Source organism: Vicia villosa, unplaced genomic scaffold (genome assembly GCF_029867415.1).
Source record: "Vicia villosa cultivar HV-30 ecotype Madison, WI unplaced genomic scaffold, Vvil1.0 ctg.000650F_1_1_3, whole genome shotgun sequence".
In the NCBI taxonomy this organism is placed as follows: Eukaryota; Viridiplantae; Streptophyta; class Magnoliopsida; order Fabales; family Fabaceae; genus Vicia; species Vicia villosa.
In genome coordinates this window covers 112,849-129,883 of record NW_026705292.1, presented here as the reverse complement: position 1 = coordinate 129,883, position 17,035 = coordinate 112,849, and the positions used below count along the sequence as shown (strand labels likewise).

The 17,035-nt window shown below is 34.2% G+C and overlaps 1 protein-coding gene across 3 annotated transcripts; it reads right to left on the bottom strand.

The window, feature by feature from the left end:
* Positions 1-935: 935 nt before the first annotated feature.
* Positions 936-12,358, bottom strand: LOC131630154 (uncharacterized). Of its 3 annotated transcripts, none has more exons than XM_058900944.1 (7): positions 12,207-12,358; positions 11,031-11,162; positions 10,157-10,220; positions 6,341-6,594; positions 4,399-4,515; positions 2,060-2,108; positions 936-1,786 (listed from the first exon to the last, which is right to left on the bottom strand). In XM_058900944.1, exons 2-7 carry the CDS (start codon positions 11,115-11,117, stop codon positions 1,365-1,367), a joined length of 993 nt encoding a protein of 330 aa, XP_058756927.1. In that variant the 5' UTR covers positions 11,118-11,162; positions 12,207-12,358; the 3' UTR covers positions 936-1,364. The 3 variants fall into 3 exon arrangements, with proteins under 3 accessions (XP_058756927.1, XP_058756928.1, XP_058756930.1); XM_058900945.1 differs by having other exon boundaries at positions 936-1,783; XM_058900947.1 differs by lacking the exon at positions 10,157-10,220.
* Positions 12,359-17,035: the final 4,677 nt, after the last annotated feature.

The following is a 17,035-nucleotide window of genomic DNA, read 5'->3' as shown; positions in this document are numbered from 1 at the left end:
GATTCCGATGGATGATATACAAGTACAGGACAACCTTACGGTGGTTAAAACCAGTTTCTGAAGGCCTTCTTTCTAACCGCCGACCAGCCACCCTCACGATGGTTAAAACCACCACTCATGGAGGCTCCGATGAGATTTTGAAAACTTAGGTTTTCCCTCACTCTCTCCTCTCTCCTGAATTTAATTGTTTATGGATCCTATCATACCATCTTTTTTTATAATTTCATAATTCAACTAATTACAACTCAATATAGTAATGGAATGGCTAAGCCAATTGTAGTAATGAATACATGAAATTGAAAGAAGGATCAAGAAAAGCTTAAGCTTCAGGAAAATAAGGGAGTCAGGTTTCCACCAATTAATTCCACACCCAATCATCGGTGAATCCTCCTCTATTTAACAAAGTCACCCACATACTTTCTGTGTGGAATTTTGGCTCTCATTCCACATCTTTGCTCCTGAAAGTTAGAATCATGTGCCAAATGTCCCTTCTCATCATAAGAACTCATCATAAGAATTAGTTATTGTAATGACTACTTTGCCCTTATTCGTAATACAATACCATTAACTGCAAATACACTTTAACTATACTTTTTCAAGTATTAAAAATATTGTACTCGTTTTATAGGCATTATCAATACATATATTTTCTATTTATTACAGACTTTTAACTAATTTTATTGACAGCAGATAACAAGTCAAACTAAATAATCTTAATTACTAAAAATTCAAAACTTCCAGAAAAGAAAATACTTTTGGAAGCATTCAGATGATAATTTATTTTTGTGAGCAATAACTTTTTGTTTTATAGGAATCTAATTTAAGATTTTAAAATGTAAATATAATACAGTATACTAATCATAGGGTAAAAAAGGACCAGCATTTTGTATGCATTCAAGCTTAAGAACCAAACAATTTGTAAACATAGCATTAGATAATTTCTCAATCTATCCGTTATATTTCTTATTTAATTTGATTTTAAGTTCAACTATACTTTAGTACATTATTTTATGCAAGAAAAAATCTGAATGTGCTGCTGTCACTGTCTTCACGCAATCACACGGTCAATATTCTATTAGCTGTTAAATTTGATCTGATGATCAGAAGCAGTAGATTATTGTAACTCAAAAAATAACAAGCTTAAATAAAGACCGACATGACTGCGTTCTTTCCCGACTGCAGCAAATCATGATGCGGCAAGAATAGAGTCACGAAAAATGCAGGCAATTTCTGCCAAGAGGAAGACAAAAATGGAGAAGAAAAAAAAAAGGAAACTTTGGTAATTACCAAACCAGCCGCGGGGACAAGGCATTATTCAACAACATCAGATTGTATGCCGAGGTCTTACAGTTGTTAGAAAACAACTAATTGCATGACGCATGATGCTGCGAAAATTGCCAAGATGGGCGTTTAGCACCTGATAGAGGCACCTCACATTTCAACACACTCCTTAACCATTTAACTCTGTTTAAAAGTTCCTCCAAATCTAGAATTGCCGAGTCTGTTGTATTTGAAGAAGAGGAATTCAGACAAAGGCTATTACTGGCGGTTCTCATCTTAGCAGGATACTCATCATCATGTCTATTTATAGGAGCCGTTTCCAGAATCTCAATTGATGAATCAGAATTATGTGAGCTTGAAATAATATCGGAAAAGGAAGTTCTTCCATTTTTATTGTCAGCCACTTCAATATCCATATTCTCTCTAGTATCCATGGATCTAGATGAAGGCTGATCAACGTTTACGGCTCCATCTATAGCAGCAGTTATGTTCACAATATTCCCTGCTATAGCAAAAGTGGTTTGAGGTTAAACTCACGATTTTCCCATCTCGACTGTACATAGATTGTAAATTGCTACATTTTATATGCTTAAACTATTAATGGAAAATAAACAAGGAAATTTGATACTATTAAGGGGGGAAAAGGCAGATTTGTAAATCAAGAAAACATGAATATTCTTCCTAAAACATTGCTACCCACATAATATAATTATATAACCACGGCAAACTAATATTTCATTAAAAAAAATCTAAATAGTATATTTTAATTGCATTTTACCTGAATTTGCTGGATTCATTATCCGAGCAGGACACCTACGTCCATCCTCCTGTTAATTTTGCAAGAAAATGAAGCATTGATCATTCAAACATATATAAATGGTCTTTAATTACCTAAACAAACTTAATGCATAACATAAGAACCATAAACAGTATAAAGACTTGCGGAATGATGTTATTGAAACAAGGAATGGAATACTTCCCAAGGGAGAAGGGTCTCGCAAAATGAGCTTGGAATGCTTAACCTCAAATCTAGGAGATCGGGAGTCTTGGTGAGTACAAGAATTTGATTTGAGCTTAATTTAACTTTACAAAATTGACTTGTAAGGTGAGGATTGCTCTCACATATAAATCTATATTTAGGTCCTATCTATATGGAACTTGGGTTTTTTTCAAATAAACCCGCCCCTTAACGCTCACTATTAATAAACTCGGTACGTGGATATAAATAGTTGGTGGTCTAGATTGACAGACTCTTATACCATATTAGAATTTGAGCCGAGTCTAACTCAATTTTACAAAAATGAGAGGAAATCTTATTGATTCTAAACATTTCTAATATTTCCAGGGTCACATAGGACATTTGTTACCAGGGGCATATGACCATATGGTTCAACAATGAAGCTAACAACCCAAAAGAAACCAATACCTCCCTAATTTCAAAATGGCCCCTTTCCTGTCAAATTCCACAATAGCGAACTCTCACTTATCTTCCCCTATTTATTCTAAACATAACCCATATAATCAACAAAGCATAACTATTCGTAATAATATAATAACAGTTACAAAACTGAGTAGTCAGTTTTCCATAATTTTTTTATGAGAGGTCTAACACAACCATCACATTGCAGCTAGGATGGACAGATAGGCAAAACAACCCAAGACTCAAAACCAGCCTTATCATTTATGTAGAAAGGAAAAACGAACCAAGACTCTTTAAAAATCCAGGCTACCTTCATTGGTTTTTATACTAAGTTGTTTGCTTCTTCCTTCCCAAATAACAGAAGTTCAAACCTTTATGCTAACCTTAAGCACCTTAGCCCTAAGATGGTTAAGGAGATGGGGAAAAACTTTGAAGCTTGTGAGGTCCTTGAAGCCATCAAGAAAATGAGCAACATGGCTGCTCCCGGCCCGGATGGCATCCCTGCTTTATTTTTTAACAGGTTTGGGGAAATCATTGGTAAGAATGTCGCCCACTTTATTCTTCTTATTCTTAACAATGTGGGTGACCCCAGTTTCCATAATCATACTTATATCAATTTAACTCCTAAAACTAAGAATCCTACTAGTCCCTCTGAGTTCAGATCCATCTCTCTTTGTAATATCATGCTTAAGAGAGCCACCAAAATGCTAACAGAATTAATTCTTTACATGCCTATGAATTCTTTTAACTACCGCCATTATGAATGTACGCAATAAATGGTCCAACTACAGTTCTTGTTGATCCAGATGATTCATCCTTTGCTCTTATCCCATACTTCACTTCTTATGTCCTCATTCTACTCCTAATCTTCATTACAAATTTGATTACAGAGACTAACAATCATATCTAGCTAACAAAACATGTGAACTTTTACAGTTGAAATGTCTACTGCAAAGTATTAAAGTTTTGCAAGATTCATTGACACCATTTCCAATATTGTTTAGATAAAGATTCTTGCATGTGTTGAAAGTGAAAAGAGACAAGACATGTGATGGAATCTGTGTTTGAACTACACACCAACAAATATGGATAAAGATTTATGGAAAAGATTCTTTTTAAGAAGGAAAAGAGATAGGAGACAAGTGATGGAGTCGTGTCTGGATTACGCCCAGAAGAATTTACAGAAACCGAAAAAGAAAATAAAAAAATGCGGGCGAAAATCAGAGATGCTAAGGCAATCAGATACCTTTCAAGAAAAGAACACACCTATTATGATAATATGTACGACCAATATTATATGTACAAAGAGAACAACATACATAAGGCTATTGCAGAAAACTATTATATAGCACTAAATTCAAATTTCTCATATTCTTATTATAGTTTACTTTATTCAAACAGAACTCCACTTCCTCATTTTCAAAAAATAAATCAAACAGAATTGACAAAATGACATCAATAGAAACACAAACTTTTGTAGATGAAATCCATTTTTCATTTCGGACGTTCAATGGAATTTTTAATCAGATTTACCAAATATAATGAATACCGCAAATTTGAAAACTAAAAAATAGACACTGTAAGCCTTATTAGAAGAAAATATCATATAATTTATTAATAGATAGTTTTGGCAGAAAATTTAACAAGAAAATCAAAATTAGAAAGATAAGTCAGACTAAGGGATTACAAGTACACACCGTAGGCATAGGCACAGTCCAACCATTCTGTGGGCACCATTCCAAGGAAGGGCGCAGGTCCTTACTTAAAGCTTCATATGAACACCCTTCACCATGCGGAGGAGGTAGCAAATCAATCTAGAAAGAAAACTAACATTGTAAATCCACTAACCTCACAAATCCATATGTATCATTTGTCAATATCTAGGTAGAGCCAGCGACAAAATAAATAATCATAACTACTATGCCCCAAATTAGATGCTTGAAAAAATGAAGCAGGAAAGAATTGAAAAAAAGATGAACCATTCAATTGTCTATAATTCATATTTAAATAATCAATAGCCTTGGGCATGGAACAAGAATTTGCCTGTGTATTTCATCTAAATAAATCCATATTTCTCAAGTGGTGGAATTAAAATTATAACTTCAAATCATTTATTAAGGGTATGTCTAGGAGGGGGAATTAGGAGAGAGCAGGAGTTATTTTTCTTCTCTAAATTAAGTCAGCTATAAAATATTGGGCGTGGGGTTCAGTTTAGCACTTTATCTATCTAACAGTTTCACACACTTTATCGCTATGCTGGAGGTTCAGTTTAGCACTAAGCTTAAATCAGTGCAAGTTGATGATGGAGGTGAATTCAAAACTTTGGCATTCTTCTTTACTGCTTGTGGCATCACTAACAGATTGACATGTCCTCACTCACAGATTAATATGTTCTCACATACACCACCAAAGCCGATCTGTTGTATGCCCATAGTGGTTCTTAATATCTAATCTTCTTATCTTGTCCTATATAAAACAGTCCCTGACTAAAAGTTTCTCGAAGTTTTAGTTGTGCTTGTGACTCCAACCTTAGACCTTACTATCCACACAAGTTTGCTTACCACGCAAAGGAGTTGGTCTTCCTGGGTTAATTCTCTAACCATAAAGGCTATAAATGTTAAAGTGTTGATGGCCAAATTTATATCTCAAAGAATGTCATCTTCAATGAGATCATATTTCTCTATCTTCTTTTGTTTCCCACCATCTACCAGACTACCATTGTACCGAAATCAATGCTTGTTCCACCATTCTTTTCTCCCACCATCTACCATACCAACACCCTCCCTTGAACCTAGCAAATCATTCTTTTCTTCAACCATTACTTCCGTAGAAACTTCACCTATTACCAACAATGTCTCTTAGGTTCTGAGCATGTTAATCTCAACTAGCTTAAATGCAGTCACTTATGACTTCTTAGCCTCACCTGTACCCAATTCTCCCACGTCTCTGTTGTTAATAACTCACTAATACCCTATCCTCAAGTCTCAACACACCTTCACTTAACTCTTCACACTTAACTTCCACTTATCTACTTTACGTTGATATGGCGACATGATGTTGAAGAACTGTATGCACTTCAAAATAGTGAGGCTTGGAACCCTGTTCCTTCTCCTCCAAATAAGTCGGATGTCGGTGGATCATCAAGTTTAAGGTTGGTCATTTTATCAGGTTAATATTAGAATTAAAACTTTGCCAGTTGCAAAAGGTTATTCATAGTATTATAGGCTAGGACTACGGGGATACTTTCTACCCAGAGCCTAAACTGGCTCCAGCTAGGTCATTATTGTCAATTGTTCTTTGCCATTGCCATCTTAAAAAAATGCTTTCGTTCATGTTGATTTCAATGAAGCTTATAAAGAGTGAACTCTTGGATTTGTTGCTCAAGGGGACTAATACGACCTTGTTTGTGGTCTTGGTAAATAAAACTCAATAAGATCTCCCATAATTTCCAAGATTTTGTACATTTAGCATTATGGAATACTAGTCATAAGTAAAAAGATTAAAGGAGTCAATGAATTAAAGAGAAAATGGAAAAATGCAAAATCATTATCCAAATAGGATAAGACTTCAAAAAAATTCAAAAATCATGTCTCAAATATAAACATGCAACAAAAATTACACAAAAATAACCAATATTACCTGAACTTTGTCATTTCCAATTAGTTCAGTCACTTTTCCACACCAATAGCAACCATCAGAAAACCAATCTACCAAATCCCCAATCTTCCATGTGTCATCAACAATAACGACCACTTCTGAGATGGCATTTACATCAAGCTTTTCACTTTCACGATATATGGTAGGAAAGCGAGGTCGCACCATCAATACCTTGTTGAGTCCCTTTGACTTGTTAATGTGAGTGGGTTTTTGATACACCTTGATTTGAGTACTCTCTACAAATAAGTAGTATGACGATTATTATCTTCAAATGATCAGCTATCATTCCAACTTGTAATACAAAGATTTTGTTCATCAACAACGAGAAAAAGTAGTTATTTGACATTATCCCTCAATTAAATGAAATATTTTTTCTTTTGAGCTAAGTAAAGAATTTAAAGTAAACCATCAAGTTAATCTAAAGTTACACACATAAATTAGTCCTTCGAAAGTGTTCATTCATCAACAAATTGATCCTTAGTTTTCAGGAGATGAAATTTGTGACTAGATTTTTTAGGGAAAAAATTTGTTAAAAATACTCCCTCATCCCAAATTATAAGTCTCTTTACAAAAAATATTTGTCCCAGATTATAAGTTAATTTACAATTACATTTAAGCATAATATTTATTTTCTTATCCCTTACTATTATTATTCTTTCTTCTTCCCATTCTTTAAATTTTTCTTTTCAATATCGTTAATGAGGGATAATTTTCCAAAGATTAATGTGGTGAGAAACGTAACTTTGAAGGACTTAATCTCTATTAAGACAAATGTCCAAAATAGAGAGAGGACGAGTTGTCAAAGGTAGGGTATGGACTAAAAGATCTTGAAAGAGACAATGAACTCGAGCTCTCCATTTTTTTCCTTAATGTTAAAAAATCCCAACAATTTTCTACAATCACTTTACAGATTCAAGATGACGAGGAAAAAGACTAGAAACTTTTGCAAAAACCAAATACAATGATGGAATAGGATCATAACCCAATTTTGAGTGCTGTAGCAAGACCCATTCTTTGGAAAAAAGATGGATGACAAGACAAGCTCATTGGGTTGAGAGTAGATACATGGAAAAGCTCTCTAAAGGGCAGTAGAAGAAATCATTTGAGATGCAATAACCAAATACAAAGATGGAATGGGATCATAACCCAATTATCTAAGGTTAAGGTATAAGTCAAAGATGGAGATGCAACCAGCGTTTTTTCAAAAGCTCAAGTTGGTTGACATAACCAAAAAAAGGAGAAACAATAATCATCATCAAAATTGCCATACTCAAAGTAGTTCTAGTGGCGGGTGGAGCATTGTAAACAAGAGAAACTTGGATTCCAAACTTTATGGCAGAGTCTCTAGCGTTGAACTTGGATGCATATATGACTAGAAGCGTAATGAAAGAAGAAATGTAGAAGAGAGGTCTGGTTACTTCCATGGAGATATGGTTAAGTGTTACCACCAACATTGGTTGAAGTCGCTAAATCTAATCTCACGTGTTGTGGCTATTGATCTTCATTAGAGTTGCTAATTGAAAAAGAGTCGTTGTCAGTAGAGATGTTAATTGTGATGAAAAAGAAAGGCAATTTGATATTATGTAAGTTGGGTTTAATTTTAGACCTTATTGGCCACCCCTTATTTGATGTTTAACATTTGGGTGATAAAAAGGGTTTTACCAAATGTGATTCAAGGGTAGACTTAGTCAAGTCAAACACAAGGCATATTTAGCCTAAATGTGAATTCTAAAGATGAGCCAATAATTTTACGAGGCTTTTTTGGGGGGGCTTAATTACTCCTAAACATGTTATTTGGGTTGTTCACGATGTTCATAGCCAAGATGAGACCATATTGTGATGTGTGGGATAGATTGGGATGGACTAGCAACCATTTGTAGTAAAGTGCATGTTGATTGGACCTTGGACAGCATTTCTACCCCTCACCCACTTCAACACTTCAACAAGAACCGTAAAACGCCTATTTGCATATAAGGATGAACCACTATCTCAAGCAAGCACCACCACTGAAGGCTCTAGATATAAGTCCTCTTGAGACAGCCCCATAACAATGAGATCCACCGGACACGTGTCCACTGGCATCAATTCCGACACTAAAAGAACAGTTGACTGCCATTTCATTTTGTGAGTCAAGGTTGAACGATTCACCATGGGAGCATACCTTCAAAGACTTGATTTTGTGCGAGGAAGATATGGAGGAAAAACACTTAAATTGTGTAGTGATTCTCATTCTAAACCTTATGGGCCAGCCCCAATTGGAAGATAGTTTTGGATTTAGGCAAAAAGGGACTTAGATAATCTAATTAGAGATCACACTGTGTTGGCCTTAACCCAAAGCTCTTTGAACCCAATTCATAGTGTTGGCCTTAACCCAAAGCATTTCGAGTCCAGTTCATAATACAATCCAGGTGGTTTTACTCCTATTTTTGTAAACCTTTTATGTGTTAACCTAAATGATCACCAACTTTGCTACCAGGCTGAACTTGCCACTTAGGTGTTGGGGAAAGATTGCCCTTTGTTGGCAACAACACTGGGTTGGATAATATTATAGGAAAATGCAAGGCAGCAACCCGAAGTGAAATTGGTTCATCACGCTCTAAATAGTGGGGTTTATTAAAACTCAAGTCTCACATAGAAAAAGAAATAAGGTCTGGTAAGAGTTTAAAGAGAGAGGCATCATTCACCTTATAAGTCAGTTTTGTAAAGATGGATTAGACCAAATAAAAAATATCTAATAGAGTATCAGTGTGGTACCATCCAATGCATAAACGGGGATTGAGAAAGGAGGGGTGACAAGTATGCAAATTCTTGATGGAATTAATAAGAAAATGAAAATTGGTGACAGGTTTCAATGTATTAGCAAGACCCATTCTTTGCCAAAAAGAAGGACAAGACAAGCCAATTGGGTTGAGAGTTGAGACATGGAGAAGCTCTCCAGCCTGAGATGCAAAAACCAAATACAAAAACGGAATAGGATCATGAACCAATTGTCGAAGTAAAGGTTGAAGTCAAAGGTGGAGATGTAACTTCAGATTTTTCAAATGTTAGAGTTGGTTGACATAACCCAAAATAAGGAGAAACAATAATCATTATCAAAATTGCCCTACCCAAAATCGTTCGTAAAGGATTCCAAACAAGTTAAAATTCTCCATCTCCAATTTTAACTTGTTTTGAGTACTTTTTCTCGTTGATTATGAACAAAATCTTTGTATGTGACGCAATGTATAACACCAAGTTAAAACTTTAATGTCCAGTGCAATGGTATTAAGGAACCAAACTGTGTATGAACTTTCAAATAGCTACATTCAAAGGGTGGGTGGGGTATCTCAAACTTGTTGAGTGAACCTAAACCCTAAATCCTATATTCTAAACATTGTAGACGCAGGAAACTTGGATTCCAAAAAAGTTAAAATTTTCCATCTCCAATTTTAACTTGTTTTGAATACTTTTTCTCGTCGATTATGAACAAAAACTTGTATGTGACGCAATGTATAACACCAAGCTAAAACTTTAATGTGCAGTGCAATGGTATTAAGGAACCAAACTGTGTATGAACTTGCAAATAGCTTCATTCAAATGGTGGGTGGGGTATCTCAAATGGTATGTACTAGTTGAGTTAAATGGGTGTAGGTTGTTGGTCCAGAGTTCAATCCATGCCGGCAACATTTCTTTATATTTATGTATTAATGTAAATAAGTTGTTGATATTTATAAATCAACAACTTTTTAAAAAAACAAATAGCTTCACTCAACAAGCTAATAAACTCTAGATTTGTTATAATTGAAAGCAAGAACATACTTTGATCAGGGTAGTCAGGATACTCCAATAGATAGCTCATCCCACCATATTTAATCTTTAAGATCTGAAAGAATGATATAAAATAATAAGGAGACCAACTATGAAATTTTAGATTCGTAAACAGATCCAAAAAAGACACTAGACAATAGCTGAGCAGCCCAACAAAAACATGATTTCGAAAAGGCCAATAGCACAAACAGTTTGACAGAAAGCTGAAGAATTCAGCAAGGAGTTATTTTGAAGATAACAAGTTTTACTTGATAAAACTTACAATGCAGAAAGACGCTCTGTTGATGACTGCATATTCATAATTATTGGTTTTAATAGGATTAATTGCATTCTTTCTTTTCTCTTTTTTTAGCACATACATGTGGATTCGTAGGAGATTAAGGCCCTTTATTTTAGGATTAGATTGATTTTCAGGCTCAGTTCTGTTCTCCTATTTATTCACCCTTACTAAGAATTTTAAATCAAAGAAAATCATTTTTCTGCAATTTAAACCATTGATAAAAAGACCAAACAAGGAGTGTAAAAGTTTGGACCCATAAGTTTATCACACACAATGTTACGTTATATTTGCAAGAAACTAATTCTGCAACTCAAAGAAATAACTCTTCTAGTCATGTGATAACTACTCTAACCATTACATCAAGAGCTAATAAAAGACTATTGACAATGTCAATTAACATATCATATGCAAACACTATTATAACATCATTGAAATATAAACAGTATTCTAAAGAACATGAACAATCAAATTGATAGAAAGAACAACAAAACCACAGTAAAATAATTAAAACATTAGCTTAAATGCACATAACATAATCAATATTCCTGCTCTGGAAAAAAAAATCAAGGATGGAATAATGTATACCTTGCACCTGAACCATGCACCACGAAAACCGTTTGAAAAGTATCGTGACTCAATCAATTCACCGACTTTAAATGGAAGGTCAGACATTTTGAACAAAGGTGCCTCCAAACTCCCAATTCGTAAATACAAAACCTTGATACACAAGAGAAGTGTTATACAGTCATTTTGAGAGTTGTAACTGAGGAAAAGTGACTTAAACCAAGTTAGTGAACAAGCAAAATCAGGTAGCAAATTGAGAGACATTTCATATGATAGTTAATTAGTTATGTTCAAATACCAAATAGGTAAAAAAATAATAATACTAATTATACACATTTAGCTTGATCCTTCGAATATTACTCTATCAACACGTGATCCTCCAAATATTTTTTGACAAATAAAGCCTATAACTATAAGAATATAAAAACATCATTCATTGTTATTAATAGCAAATCACAGAAAATAGAGGATAGCAAGAATAACCGTATATATATATATATAAAAAGTTTGCTCAATGGAGAAAAGTTTCCTATTTCAATTTCCAATGCATTGAATACATGCATTTCCAAAAAAACTTGCCTTTTTAAGCCTTTAACGAGTGCACGCATTTCCCTATTTTAAATAATAAATATAAATCAAAATATTGATCACATATTTAATATTTTAAATTATCAAAACTAAATAATAAAGTAGATTGTAAAATAATCGGGTAGGTCCCCGCAGGTACAGATTTTGTAATCAGAGAAAACTCTAACCCAAACCCAGGCAAAGAAGGATTTTCCGTCAAACTTGGGGCGGATTTCGGTAGGTCCCCACGGATATGGATTATGTTGTCATCTCAAGACAATATGTGGCATCAACATATGTTTATAAGCGGGAAGTATCATCGTCTTATAAGTCGGTTGTGTAAGATTGAGTTAGGTCAAACAGATAGTCGTTAAAATGTCGAACAAGTAAAAGGGGATGCCTGAAATTGGTGAATGTACCAATTCCAAATACGTATCATAAAAAGAAACAAACCCTCAACCAAATGATTTCTTATATTCTTCAACCTAACAATGAATGGCATGAAAGCCCTAAATTTGTGTTTGTAGAATTGTTGTAAAATCAATTCAAATTTTCAAAAGAAAAGCAAAATACATGCAATTACATGAATAAGTGTATCTTGAAAAATCAAGAAAAGGAAAGAGGGAATACCTGTGTACGGAGTATACGAGTGTTGATGACGATCGATGATAGACTCCGGTGAGTTGAGTTCAGTGTGAGTGTCTCTCATGCAATGACGCAAGGTGGCAGTGACAGCGGTAGCATTTCCTTTTCTCAATGGAGAGCCACTGGTCCGGTGTGTCAGTGTTTATATATATATATACTGTTATTCTTTCTCAAAAATGAGAGATTTACTTTTCACAATAAAGGAATAAAATAATCAAAAATTAATAAGTTGAACTTATTTTATAATTTAAATTCATGAATCAATTTGATATATATAGGAACTAGTGTTTCTACCCGTGCGTGCCTGATAAAATTTCTTATACTAAAAAAATATATTTTATAATTTATAAATAAAATTATATTAACATTATAACCCGTCTATTGTATCTATGTCTATGTTATTAGTTGCACACAAATTATTTTTAACAATAATAATCTATGTTTTGTTTATAAAAATATCTTTATTATTTAAGAATTTAATTTATTTAACTATAAAACAATTTTTTAATTATCATGCTAATTTAAAAAGAATAGACTTTGTTATGTTTTTTTTTAAGTTACCAAAAAAATTATTTAGTCTTTAAATATATAATATCAATTAAGAAATTAAAACGAAAATCTTTTTTAAAGTTGTTCGATATGAAATATATAAATAAGATCTCATTTTAAATATGACTTTTATTTCTGAGAAACAATCTATATAAAATCAATTTTTTTTTTTGGCTATTCGCACCAGTGTCGACCCACCACAGGTGGGCCACTAATCCGGCTCGTGCGGAGAGGCATGCGCACTGGCCAAGCAAGATTGTTCCGCCTGAGAATCGAACTCGGTATTCCCCGAGTACGTCCTTGGACGAAGCTCCTTGCCAATGGAGATTAGAATCTCATCAAAATAATTATAGAAATTAAAAGTTTAAATATTTATAGTATATTATGATTAGAAGAGATTTAGTTTTTGGAAAACAACTTCGTTTTATTATTCCATGTTCTAAAAGTTATAATAAATTAGTGCCTATAAATTTTTGGATTAACAATATATATTTATAAATATTTTGTTAATAGTTTTTAGTGATATTTATAAGAGCCTTAGCTTTTAATTTGAGAATTGCAATTCTGATGGGTTGAGAAACTACATTAATCTAGCTAATATATGAGCAAAAAAGTACCCCTAATTAAATATAAAAAAATGTAAATGCCACAACTGCATGGAGTTCCTGCTCTTTAGAGTACAATTGAATAAGGCTTAGAGCATCAAAATGAAATGTAATATCACCCTATTTCACCTAATCCTATTACTAAAAATCCTAATGACTAAAAAAGGGGGAGAAAAAACAAACAAGACTGTGTAGTTAGTGGTTATGCTGCCAAAATTGATGTAGTTGTCTGGGCAACAAATCTTGAACACTACCTGACTGCTTTTGTCCTTCCGGAATTTGGCTCTAAGAAGGATAGAAATCAGAATATCCATGACTTGCATACTATGACAATAAAGTTATCATGCTGGGGAGAAGATAGACAATAAAGTCAATTAAGCAATTGAAAAAACTATAGTAGGCCTTAACAATGTAGAGCATTAAAATGATACTGGTTAAACTTTGAGATAAGCACCCATCATATAATTGAGTTCTGTTATTTGAGCTTCATAAAACATATAATGTATCTAGATAAAGCACCCATCATATAATTAAGTTATGTTATTTGAACATCAAAAAACAAAAATTAAAATCTCTTTGAAGTTACTTGAAGGTTTCATATTACCAAGAGATGTATTAGATTGAAATCTTCCTGGACGATAAAAGGAAGAATCAAGATTTCCATAACCAGGTACATCACTGATAGTATGCAGATGCAATCTACTCACGAGCAATTCATTTCTATTTTGTGGAAGGTTGTTGTAATTCAGGTCTGCATGAGATCAACTGTACGCAGTGTTGTCTAAAAATGCTTTGTGAATCAATGGTTGTCATATATGACTGATTATGGGGTAGAGACTAATATGCTTCTTGCTATTGTTGAAAGTGATTATTGGGCTGCATTGTAAAGCCCTGAGTAGGTGCAGATCTGTTATGCAAAGCAAGATTCCTGGTTCAATGTCCTGCATGTTTAAACAACTGTCAAGAACAATGACACTAATTATTAGGTCCAATTCATCAAGATGAGGGAAGTGACCCTTGCACTTCTAGGCCTCATAAACTATACCAGTGTTCTCAATACAAATTTATTTGCAATGAGTTTGTACAAATTTCAAAAGTAACTGAGATATCAACATCACACCCATATGAGGGTAATAATACTGCAGTGGTGAAAAGAAAAACAAAACAAATTTTGTTCGCGAAAACTATAAAATTAATAGCCGGTGTACCTTGCTGCAACACCGTCCATATCAGTTCAAGCTAAATTAACCTGCCCTGCTAAGGCTACATCACAATTGTGTAAACCGGCACCGGACCTGCTAAGGCTACATCACAAAACCACTATCTATGATTTGTCTGCTTCGAGGTGATGTTTATACAAACTATGTAGAATATAGAGAAACCATATATGAGCAAGCCAATAAAGTCAAAGAGAAATGGTTGATCTTTTTTTAGGTCACATCCCATAGAAACATTAGCTTATGAACATCAAAACAAACCATATTGAGTGTTCTTCAAGCTTTTGCTGCCACCTATCTTCATAAACCTCCTTAAATATGTCATTAAATCTGCAATAACCTCAAATTATAAATCATATCCAATATAAGTAAATGAAAAGAAAGGTTGTCTAAAAGAGTGAAATCGCAATCATTAAAAGAGTGAACCAACTAATGAAAATATCGTACAGAACTTACAGCTGACTTTGATGCATCATCGCAAGCAAGGCTAGCATCAAGAGGCATAAGACAAATATGTAGAGCTGTTGACTACTTTAGGAAAGATCACACAGAGAAAGGGTCAAAACAAATCCATTAAAACCCCGTTGTAATTTTTAAAAAGGAAATAATGTCATATAGTATACGACATAAGTCAGTTATAGGGTAAATCCTTTGAAACAGGGACTCCAAAACTTATATCGTCTCTGCATAATCCTGAAGATGAGACCAGATGATGGCTTTGAGACATTAAAATTAAAAAAAAAATCACATCATGAAATATAATCAAAACAACAATTGTCAAAATTAAATTAAATCAATATAGAGATCAAAATAAACATACAATATTTAGTGTTGCGGCAGTATATTCAAATTAAATGTTATTGCTTCCTTTGGATCCAAAAGTAACTTTATCTGCAACGTTGTTAACTGGATCTCCTGGATCCATAGAAGTCAGGGTAAGCACATCATATTCCTCTGAATGAACTCCCAAAGAAAAAAGGAGAAGTAGTGAGTACAAAAGTAAATAAATAGAGATGAGAGCTTACCAAAAATAATGCTCCATACCGAAGATGTGGATCAAGATCTTGGCATGTTTCACACTCTTGGTTGATTCAGGCATGTTTCACACTCTTGGTTGATTCTGGCATGATTCAAGCATGTTTTAAAGTCAGTCTGAAACACAGTAAAAACATAATTAGTTAATTCTACGAAAAATCAGCGGCTATAACAAATGCAGCGGCAAAATGAAAACACTAGGTTTATTCATCTTCAACAGAAATGAAAACAAATCAGCTAACAAATAAAGAAGGTAAAACAATAAAAAAAGGAAAGTTAAAAGAGAGGAACATTGTTACTTGGTTTAGCTTAGGGTTATCAATTTTGTGCTGTGACAAAATCTCTCTTCAGTTTGCAACGGCGTGACTTGTTTATCCTCCCTCACTCGTCTACTTCACCGCCACCATGACCACAGCCTCTCCGTCTTCAATCCCGCAGCGCCTTCTCCTCAACCCTCTTCAGTTTGCGGCCTCCTCTTTACAAAACTAGTGAATCAAATCAAGATATGTGGAGAAACATTAAAAACAAGAGTTGTTGTTTCAAAGATCTTGAGGTCTTTGGCCCCTAAGTTCGACCACGTGGTGGTAGCCATAGAAGAGTCAAAGATTTGTCGAAATTGACAAAGGAAGAGCTTCAAGGGACGCTTGAATCTCATGAACAACGAATGGCTGAAAGAGCAACAAGCAAGTCGAAGAGTGATGTGGCTTTGCCGGCTCAGTCGGCAAACAAAGGCAAAAGAAGCTGTAATGGAAATAAAGGTGGAGGTGGCTACAACAATTCAATTGGTCGAAATCTGCAAGAAGGAAGTTGGTCGAATCAGAGAAAGCCCTCATATCAAGGCAACTAAATAGGTGGTGCTGCTGGTAGAGGAAGAGGTGGCGGTCAAGAGCATAACAAGAGTCACATTCAGTGTTTCAATTGTCATTTGTCAAAAGTATGGTCACTATTCTACAAAGTGTCCATAAAAGAATAAGGACCAAGAAAGTGATGCAAAGTTTGCAAAACAAGAAGAAGAATAAGAAGAAGAAGAAGAAGAACAAGAAGAAGAAATTATGCTGATGGTCACAACAAAAGATAAAGATAAATTCAAGGACCAATGATACTTGGATTCAGGATGCTCATCACACATGTCTGAAAGGAAAGATTGGTTTGTCAACATAAAGCCCTCAATAAAGAACATGGTGAAATTCGTAAATGACAATACTCTAGCAGCTGGAGGTATTAGAGACGTTCTAATTATGAGGAAAAATGGAAAAAGGTTAGTAATTTTCAATGTGTTATACATACCAGGCATGAAGAGCAACTTGTTCAGCATTGGGCAGTTGGTGGAAAAGAACTACAAAGTGTCGATCAAAGACAAGATGATGAGAGTCGTCGACGCAGGTGGAAGGTAAATCTTGAAGGCTCC